The sequence below is a fragment of the Tupaia chinensis genome, unplaced genomic scaffold, assembly GCF_000334495.1.
Source record: "Tupaia chinensis unplaced genomic scaffold, TupChi_1.0 Scaffold000161_1, whole genome shotgun sequence".
Classification (NCBI taxonomy): Eukaryota; Metazoa; Chordata; class Mammalia; order Scandentia; family Tupaiidae; genus Tupaia; species Tupaia belangeri.
In genome coordinates this window covers 4631720-4642327 of record NW_006159632.1, presented here as the reverse complement: position 1 = coordinate 4642327, position 10608 = coordinate 4631720, and the positions used below count along the sequence as shown (strand labels likewise).

The 10608-nt window shown below is 53.7% G+C and overlaps 1 protein-coding gene across 1 annotated transcript; it reads right to left on the bottom strand.

The window, feature by feature from the left end:
- Positions 1 to 3828: 3828 nt before the first annotated feature.
- FAM89A (family with sequence similarity 89 member A) lies at positions 3829 to 4951 on the bottom strand. The gene has a single exon (XM_006145984.3). It carries the CDS (start codon positions 4841 to 4843, stop codon positions 4610 to 4612), a length of 234 nt encoding a protein of 77 aa, XP_006146046.1. The 5' UTR covers positions 4844 to 4951; the 3' UTR covers positions 3829 to 4609.
- Between the last annotated feature and the right edge of the window lie 5657 nt (positions 4952 to 10608).

Sequence of the window (10608 nt, the reverse complement as noted above, 5' to 3'; positions counted from 1 at the left end):
TATATATATATATATATATATATACACACACACACACACACAAAATCAATAGATATAGTAATATGAACCATAAAAGTAAATTTGCATAATTAAGATACACCAAGTACTACATCTAAACAGTAGAATACACATTATTTTCGAGTATAACCAGAAAATTTAACAAAAGTGGCCATTTGCTGAGCCATAACGTAAGAGACAGCAAATGTGAAAAATTAAAATAATAGAAGTATGTTTCCTGACCACAGTAGAATTGATCAAGAAATAAACATCCAAAGGAAAACTCGATAACTTATAATGAATAATAGATAATATCACGGGTCAGAGAAGAAACTGAAGTTGGAAACTAGCAAAGATTTTGAAAGCATGACATATTTCAGCTCATCAAGTACAGTGGCTCAGAAAGAAATTATAGCCTTAACTGCAAAAGTTTGTTTGTTTGTTTTGAGAGGTTTTTAACGATAAGATGTGTGTGCTCACTAGAGAGTCAGAGAGACAGAAAGTGAGAAATCACCCCCTGGGGGAATGGCCATGCCACAATCCCTTCTCCATTCTCCTGTCAGAATTTTGGGCATGCACACACACACGCCTGGCATGAGTTTTAAGCTGCAAGGTCCAGGACTCGAACCACAGTCGATTACGTGGCGTCCAGTGACGTAACCATTACACCATCTGCTGGTCCCTCCTTACTGTCTCCTGCCTAGAAGTCCTGACGGCCTGAGCCAGCCTTGCCTGCCTGCGGCCCTGCGGCCTCACCCCCTCCTGCAGCCCTCCCGACTTCTCAGTCCCTTCTCATCACAGGGGTCACTTGTCTCCTGAGGAACATCTTTGGTTTCCTCAGCTGTATGGCCTCTGTTTGGGGTCCTAATTTTGTCCCCAAAAATGTTCTTGTCCACACTGCAATCCCTGGGCTGTCTGCTCCAGCTGGGTCAGGTCGCCTCTGCTCCCCGAGCAGACAGCCCAGGGGCTACAGCAGGGTCCCAGTGCCACACACTGTCCCCCACTTTCCTGAGTGCTCCCGGTTGTCAGACTTGGCATTCTCTCACACCCTCTACGATAAATGAAGAACAAACAGTTTTCTAAGTGCTGGGGGCCAAGGCTGGCGGGTGGCTTGGTGGTTAAGGGCGCTGGACTCCCATATGGCCAACTGTGGTTCAAGTCCCTGACCCGGCAGCCTGCTTTCTCACTCTTCTCTCTCCCCCTTCCTCCCTCCCTCTCTGGTCAAATTAAAATAAAGTTAAATAAAATAATTCTTAATAAAAATGAAACCGTGTTGGAGAGAAATGTCCCAACATTGATGGTCCTTTACAGATCCCTGTGTTACCTCAGGTAAGTGAGGGTGAAGTCACTCATGTACAGACAGACTGAAGACATCGCCACCCTTTGTCGATCACAAAAGTATCCGTTAACATTTTAAAATGGAAAGGAAAAAAAAAAAAGAACCACAGGTCTGAGCCCCTTTCTGTGGCATTGGTGAGGCACCTGCATGGCAAGGAGCTTGGGGCTGAGGACCGTGTGCAGGACGGCCCCGACTCACAGTGCAAAGGGGGCCCATCCTACCCACTCTGACCGAGGCTGCACCCCGTGTCATCACTTCACTCTACGGGGTGAGGAAAGGGCACGGCTCCAAGCTGCCTTGGGTGGCCGGCCAGGCAGAGGCGAACAGCCCGCCCTCTCCAGCCCAGCCTGGGAGTTCACCCGCGGCCCACGCTGTCAGCCGGAAAAGTTTACCACTTTTTTATGAGAAGTTCCAAAGATATGGACAGGTCAATTATAGAGTCAAAACCTGTATCTGGGCCAGCTAGATTTTACAGGTGCTCATTTTGCCCTACGTCTAAAGTCGGCTTTAAATCTGACTCCTGAGGTCAGGCAGGCTCGCCCCTTGGTTTTGCTGGGAAGTTAGCGAGGTGCTTGGAACCTTGGAGCCTGGGTGTTTTCCACACCACTCCTCCCCCCAAAGTGAGACACGGCCTAACAGTAAAAAAGTATTTATACGAAATGCCACTTGACGGCCTGGAAATTAACCCAGTCTTCACCGAAGAGCACATACACTCCAGCCACCCTGGAAACCAGCCTTGTGGTCGGTGACAGATCAGGCACCCCACATGGCATGTCGGGTTGGGCTTTGGCAGTCCACTGCTGGCTCGTGAGCTTTCCACACAGCCAAGGACGAGAGGTGACAAGGAGTCCAGTTTATGAGCGCAGCCGAGTAAGGCGGCACACGGGAAGCCACAAGTAGGCTTGTTAAAGGCGTCTCCCAGTGTTGGAAGCCTTTGAACGAAATTGGGAAGAAAACATCAGGGTCTATGTGAGCCAAAGAAAGGGTATTTAGGTATTTATGGCAAGACAAGCTGTACCAGAAAAGCAGGAAGATGTTTTTGAAGTCATGGCGTCAATGGCAGTGGATTTGCTCCAGGTCACCGCAGTGGAGAGTGGCAGAGGGGTCCACGTGGTCGACCGTGGTCTCCGCTCCTCCAGCGAAGGGCCTAGCGCCCATCCTTTAAGAAGATGACTTCCTGTTCTTCAATATGGGGAAGATCAGAGGGCCCAGAACCAGAGTCCAGCCCCGAGCCTTTGTCTCCGGGACAGACGCTGAGGAAGGGACGGGGCATAGCTGGGCACCTGTCCCGGTGAGCAGCTGGGAGCGAGCCTCACAGGCTGGGACACGTCTTTCTCGTGTCTGACAGCTCGAGCCACGGCTTCCTCCCGGGACTGGGACACATGCTGACGGGCCAAGTCCTCAACCCCAGGCTAGATGCAAAACGTCCTCTGGCGGCTGAAGAATGCGCAGAGCAAGTGCACCACCATGGCAGGAGCCTCCGCTCCCCAAGTGAGGCTGGCTTCTGAGGCGGTTGGGAAGTCATGCCTTTTTCTGTTTTTCTATGCAAAGATGCATCCTGACTTTCCCGACAACCCACTATTTAACAAATATTGACACATTTATTTGGCACTATGCAAAAGTTGAAAGTTTAAGTTACTAACTAGCTACCACCTAGCTTAATCTCCATCCACAATAACCCTGGAAGGTGCCGGCCGCTGCAGCTGTCTCCCTGCCCCGCAGGCCTCTTCTGCTCGTGCAGGGCGAGCACAGTGCGTCAGGGCAGGAGGGTGAACGAAGCTGTCCTGCAACCACAGTGGCGAGCTGGGGGAGTGTGAAGGGGCCCAGAAATCTATGAGGTCCCTGCTGCTGCTGTAACAAATGGCCACACACTGGGTGGCTTGAAATGACATGTTCTCACAATTCCAAACCAAAATCAAGTCGGCAGGTCCACAGTCGCTGGGAGGCTCCAGGGGAGACCCCCTGCTTCTCCCAGCAGCAAGTATATTCCTCTGACCTCTGTCCCCCTGTGGGTCAAATCTCCCTCTACCTCTAACAGTGACAGCCCAGCCTCAATCTGGTCTTACTGCTTTCAATGTCCTTGTCCCCACCAGTTATGTCACATGCTAAAGGCACTTACTGCCACCATCCCTCACCACATAACGGAGGAAGTGAACAGCAATGTCCTTCACCCCAGTTCCTGCCAGGACATGCCTAACAGGCTGCCAACTGGTTTCTCTAACCAGAGGGGCACCCGTGAGCAGTTACCGCACCCCAAAGGGGGAACGAGGGGGCCGGCGGATTTGAAGGTGAACAGTGCCAAAACCTAGCAGTAAATGGTCTACTACTGAGGAAATGATTCCTTACGCTCAGCAGAGAAATACAGCTTTTCTCCAGTTCCTTTAATGGTGTCAAAACAAACCGAGTCTCCTCTGGTATTTGATTGGACCCAACGTGCTCAAATCAGGAAAGCTGACGACCGTGAATTCAGAACAAAGTGATACACAACACCAGACAGGTTAGCTTTTTATTCTCATCTTTACGAACGAGGTGTGACGTTCCCAGAGTATTTTAGTGAATATATTAAGGCTTATGGCGATCCCGGCTGGGGCGGAGAGGGCCCTGCTTCCTAGCACTCGTCCGCGTTCAGAATGTGCCGTCTCAGCGCAGGGCGTTTTCCCACTCAGCCCATCTCCGTGTGGTCTTCTTGCCCCCTCCCCGATGGGCAAAGGATGGCACGCTCCGCGGGTAGGCCGAGAGCCAGCAGGGGGCAGGAGAGACCAGGAAGCCCTACTCTCCTGCGGGAAGCGCTAGGGCCGACCCCTGGCAGTTGGCAACTTGGCTCACAAATAAATAAAGAAGAATCGTGAGGCTTAAAGGCCAAGGAGAGCAAGAAAAGCGGCAGACCACTCTGAGGGAGGGCCACCGGGAGACCGTGGCTTTAATACGTGGCAAGCTGAGCAGCAGCGCTGCAGCCAGGAGAGTCCGTGTCCACAGGAAGGAACTAGCTAGACCCCCTCTCAGGAGACGGCCACCAGGCTCCTCCGGGGACCCCCCCTCCACTCTCCTGAGTCGCCAGCAGGAGTGTCTCGACCTCAGGGGGTCCAGGGTGTTGCCAAGCACTCTAGGTCACCTAAGCAGAAACGCCCTCGAGGCAGACCACGCTCCAGGCATCTGGGGACCCTTGGCTACAAGTCTAGGGTGGCGGCCATTCCAGGTGCCCGAGGATGGCCCACAGTAGAGGGCGGACGGCACGTCCGGGAGGAAGGGGTCCCCGACAGGGTCCTGAGGCCTCTAGATGGACTCCAGAATCCAGTCGCTGCTGGAGAGTGAGGACGGGGCCAAGTCCCGCGGAGGACCTCTGTCCCTGCCGTCGTGGAGGGAGTTCTGCTCCGGGAAATACTCCTCCTCCTCGTCGAAGAAGCCATTCTCTGAGGTGTAGGTGCCGCCGGGGCTGGCGGCCTGGCACGCGCCCTTGTACTCCTGGATGGACTCGTGCAGGCTGTAGAGCTGGCAGAGCAGGGACATGTCCAGCTGGCGGAGGCCGACCTGGGGGCGAAGGGCAGGGCGTCAGCACCCGGGCTGCACCTCGTGCTCGCAGCCGGCGCCCACGGGGCGCCTCCTCCCACCCCACGCGGCCTCCCGATGCTCCACAAGTCCACTTGCAGCAGCTGTGCTGCCCGTCCCCACAGGGTGGTGAGCAGAGCCTGCAGAATGCACCCACACCCATGAGCACGCCCGCCGGCCCAATGAAGCAACAACGTCAACTTCCCAGCCCACTGGTCTCACTAGGGAGCCAAGACGTAGGCAGGACATTCCCTCCCTGGGACCACCCACCCGCCCTGCTACTGTGTTCAGTCCAGGTGGCATGGCCTTCTCCACTCCCCGAGGGACCAGCCTGCTCCAAGCTGGTGTCAGTCGATCCGCAGCCCTGGGACAGCCAGCACCTTCCTCTGACCCCTCAGCCCCCACTCAGGCTCTCGGCTCTCAGGAGTAGCAGAGGTCAGACTCCCTCCCGCAGGGCCAGCCTTCTCCAACGTTGTGGGATCCCTCCGCAGAGCATGGTAGAACATGAAGAAGCCCAGAGATGCAGGGCCTCTCCAGCTCCTGAAACTAGTTGTCCTAAATGAGTGACCACAAAGAGCAGTCATAAAAGTCATGTGTTGGTTTAACTTCAAGTTCCATCCTTTCCCCCACTGCATCCCCGAGGGCCAAGACTGAAACATGTAGTGTGCATGAATCCCAAGAAAGAGGTTGACACACCTGGCCGCGCAGAGCTGGCCAGTGCATCCTGAGCTTGAACATGCCTGAGAACCACCGTGGAGCTTGTTCCACACACAGCTTCTACCCACAGGGCTGGGCCACAGGGCCGCCAGCATCCCACCAGCCCCAGGTGAGGCTGAGCAATGGTGCGGGCCCAGAGACTCAGCTCTGAATCACAAGGCAAAGAAACTCCACCTACCTTTGCTTCTCAGCCCTGAGCAAGCTCTTGATTCTCTCTGTGCTTCAGGTGGTGAGAGAGCTACCCATTGTAAATATGAACTTGAACGTCTCCTGTGTCCACGCACCAGCAACAGCGCTAGAGACACAGGCACACTCCAACATGGAGCAAGCACTACAGGGCCTACAGATTTCCAATCACCAGGACTATTCTCCACAGTCGAGTTTTCCATATATGACAGGCAGTTCTCATGAGGAGAAGCTGAGGCCTGGTTTAAGAAAGTGGAACAGAACAGGGGGCTGGCGTGTGGCGTGGTAGTTGAGGCACTGGGCTCCCACATGGTCAACTATGGTTCAAGTCCCAGACCTAGCAGCCTGCTTTCTCACTTTCCCTCTCTCTCTCTTGCTCTCTGTTCAAATTAAACAAATAACAATGATGATGATAAATAATTCTTAATAATTCTTTAGAAAAAGAGAAAGGGGCACAGGACAAAGTGCAGCCCAGAGCTGCCCACCTACTCGGTTCCAGTCCCAGCTCCACACTCCTGAGCTGTGAGACCAACCAGGGCAAACTGCTCAGCAGCTCAAAGTCGACAGCACTGCTGCCGTGTGGTCACACTGATGTTTGATGGCTCCTGTGCTCTGCCAGCCCTACTGGCTCTCATGTGGGAAGGAGCCGCACGTTTTACAAAGCTCCAGAGATGGCAGCACCTCCAGGTTCTCCCCTCCCCCCTCCCTACTCAGCAGGGTCGGAAAGGCGGCCCAGGCGCAGGGGGAAGAGCTGCCTGGTCACCTTCAGTCAAAGATGGCCAGCATCAGGCAGGGCGACGCTCGGCCAGTGCGCCTGCCTCACGAGGAGCAAAATACAATGGGAAACTCAAATAGAAAAGGATCTCAAACAGAACGGACAACCTTCCTCACCAGCTCACTCCTTTCCAGCAGCTGTGCTGACTCCACGAGGACAAGTCCACCCAGCCCGCAGGTGCCACTGAGCCTGCCCTTCTGGGTGACCACGCAGTGCAGAGATGATGTCACGCTTTCATCTGCCCTTCGAATGTTTGAAGAGTTTTTATTCCAGCACGCTGTGCCAAGGGGAAGTAGCAACACAACGTGTCTTCTCTGTGCGAAATATCTTAGGCCCTTCCATTTTCATTATGAAGTCCTCCTGGCCCACTCGCCAGAGTCCTTTCTTCTAGACTCACGCCTGCTTTTCAAGACCTCTACGGGTCAGATCTGAATGCAGTCATCACCACGAGATGCAGACTCAGGGATGGTTCCAGGGCACAGTTAGAAAGTGCTGCTCAAGAGAAGCTGGGTCGGGAACCAGCAGTTAGCGTAATGGCTATGTCGCTGGACTCCGCCAGAGTCCTTTCTTCTAGACTCACGCCTGCTTTTCAAGACCTCTACGGGTCAGATCTGAATGCAGTCATCACCACGAGATGCAGACTCAGGGATGGTTCCAGGGCACAGTTAGAAAGTGCTGCTCAAGAGAAGCTGGGTCCTGGGACCAGCACTTGCCTAGTGGCTATGTTGCTGGACTCCCATGTAGTCGACTACAGTGTGAGTCCTGGACCTGGTGGCTTAAACCCACACTGGGCGCATGTGTGTACGTGCCCAAGATCCCTCTCTCCTCCCAAGAGAATGGAGGAGAAGGGATTGTGGCATAGCCATCCTCTTGAGGGGTGATTTCTCGCGCTTTCTGTCTCTGACTCTGTCTTTCTGGTGAGCACACGTACCCTAGAGCCAAAACCTACCAAAAAAAAAAAAGAGAGAGAGAGAGAGAAGCTGGATCCCACAGGGTGACCACAGTCTGAATTCCTGACGCAATCAGCCAGCAACATGTTGGACACACAAGTGCCCAAGACTGGCAGCCAGAGAACTACGGAAAGGAGACTGCAGCGTGACCAGACCGTGGGCGTGCAATGCACACTTGCTCACCGTCACCTGCATGCTCCAGCATGAGTGAAGCAAAAATGCAAAGATTCTGACTCAGCAAACTTAAATGTGCCTATCTTTTCTAGGGTTAAATACAAGGAAGATTAACTTTAATAAAGAAATTCACAACCTCCCACACTCACACCAATATTTGTCTGGAAAATCATGGGAAAGGTTTATCTGGAGTCCTGGACAACTTCTCCCAAGTCGCTCTGACACTAGCAGCCTGACCCAAACCTCTGCTTCCCACCTCGGGAAAGCATGGAAACGCGTTTGTGCGATGCACAACAGGCCGCCTGCACAGGTCTGACACTCGCCTTTGCAGGACGATTTGAAGTAACCCCAGGGGTCTGCCTTCGTGGCTCTGAAACCCTTCCAGGTTTCAAAGACTCTGACTCCCCAGACCCTATGCCACCCAAAGACACATGGTTCTAGGCTTTTCTCCTGAAGGTGCCATTGCCAAGTATCCATAGGCCTAGGACACACACCGGCAGGGAGTCGGAAACAGAGGTTCACACCCTGCACTTTCTGCGTTGCAGCATCCTCCATGACTCACAAAGCCACCTTGTCATCGGGTGGGACACTGGCCTAGAAATGCTCTGACCCTCCTAGGAACACCCTATTACACAATCATACTCACACCAAGGACTCAGAAGAATTTAGCAAGGGCTTAAACACACACACATAGACACACGTGCACGCACTCGCCCACACATGTCCCAGCTTCTCACTGCCTTCTTCGGGTGCTACACTAAGCTTCCTCTGACCTGCCAGAAATCCTCACGAGTAGCTCAGAGGACATGAGGGACGTGGCTGCATGGCAGACTTGACCCCTAGAAGGCCTCTCCCTCACCGGGCTATTTAACACTTTGGTTCCCATTTTCTGGAAGGCGCTGAGAGTCCTTGGGCAGCAGGCCATCTTGGCCGGACTCCATCCTGTCCCTCAGCTCCCACCTGCACCACGTGGCACGGTCAGGTGAGGCCCCTTCGTCCCTGCTGCTCCCCTGCCCCACCTGCCACTGCGTCTGTGGAAGCTTGGCCCACACCAGGTTCCACCCCACTCTTCAGTGGCGGCTGGGCCAGTGTCCGTCCCTCCCTCACCTTCTCTGCACACCTCACAGCGTTCGTCATTTGCCACTTTATGCGATCAGTTTGCCGATGGGTCTTTCTCCCTGACACAGAACAAGCTCTTCTTTTTTGGAGAGGTTTTTGGTATAGGGCACGTGGGGATACCAGAAAGAGAGAGAGAAACAGAAAGCGGAAAATCACCCCCCGGGGGGATGGCCACACCCCAATCCCTTCCCATTCTCCTCTCAGGATCTTGGGACACATGCACACGCACCTGGTGTGAGTTTAAGCCACCAAATCCAGGACTCGAACTGCGGTCGACTATACCATTAAGCCAACTGCTGTTCCCAGGACAAGCTCCTCTAACACAGGGACCCATTTCCCTTCGCATCCCTCACCCCAGCCCAGCCTTGCCGAGCAGACATTGGTGACCTGGTGAACACCCAGCTGCGGAGATCTTAGAAACGTCCCAGAGCACATGTGGCCTGGTGGTGGCCTGGCAGTGGGGTCACACTGGGACCAGATAACCCTTGGCTATACACCACGGGGAGTGCATAGGAGGAGGGCTAGCCCTGTGTGCCCAGAACACCGCAGGGTGCCCACCACCAAGTGCTCACAGGACTCTCACCTCACCGCATGGTCAGGAACCTAAGAAAGGAGCAGAAGTTCGGCCGTGGCACCCCCTCCTGCAGCGCCCCTGTAAAGTGAGGCAGTCTGAACTGGGGAGACACGGCTGTCGCCTGCACAGTCGTTCTCAACACTGAAGGCAGGTGGGTCTGTGATGTGGCAGTGGAGGACCTGGGCAGACACGTGTGGACAAGAACTCATCCTTCCTGAAGAGCGTGGGGGGAGCCCCCTCTGCGGGGCCAAGGACACCTCCCAGTGCCCTGCTCCAAGCAGGGGGGCTGCCACCTGTGTCCCTGAAAGATGACTGATCACGCGACTCATGGCTGGATTCGGGAAACACAGCTCATCTAATAGCACCGCCCTCAGACAGGCAGGGGCTCATTACCACGAGCTCAGTTCTCACGCCATGCCACTCGCAGTCGCCCGTGCTAGACTTTAAAGACAGGAACCCTCGCCTGGCTGGGAACTGCCCCAAGCCCTTCCTCTCTCCGCTCAGGCTTCCTGCTTCCATCCTGACTGCTCTCTTCCCCCTTTCTCCTGGCGCAGGGCTCCCCAGCCCAGCACTCCCACCCACCCTCCAAAGCAGCTCCTTTCACTGCAGATGGCTAGAACCCAAGGACAGGACAGGCCGCCAGACTGCAGGGTGGCGGTGGAATCCTCCTTCCTAGTGTTTTTTTTTTTTTAAGTCCAGTAAAAAACATGACCACTAGGAGTCAAAGCTTAGATGATGATAGGGACATTTTTTTTTTAAATTTTGCTAGAGGGCACACGTGCCTGCTGAGGAAACACAGAGGGAGGGTCAGAACGCATCTGGGGAACAGTCACATCACAGTCCCTTCCCCTCTGTGTCGCCCTTTCAGATTTCTGGCACACACGCGTGTATCTGGTTTGTTTCTACAGCCGCTGAATCTGGGACTCAAACTGCGCAGCTGGCCATGAGGGACCCAGCATTCTAACCACAGCACCACTGGCTGGGCCAAGAGGAACCTCTAAAAGAGATTTTTCAATTATTATTATTTGAAACAAAACATCACAGAAAACTTTCAGATATCTTTTAGAAATAAAAAACATATTTTAAGAAAAAAAATTATCATTCAAGAAACTAAAAATACAAATTGGGGGTACTTTAGTCACGTGTTTAAGAGGCAGAAGCGGAAAGGACTTCTTCTCAAATACAGCAACAGGGTTGAACACAAAACACACACAAGGAACGGGCCTTACTC

Bases quoted from the DNA above. Each gene is read 5' to 3' on its own strand.
- FAM89A (XM_006145984.3), bottom strand. From the start codon at position 4,843: ATGTCCCTGCTCTGCCAGCTCTACAGCCTGCACGAGTCCATCCAGGAG.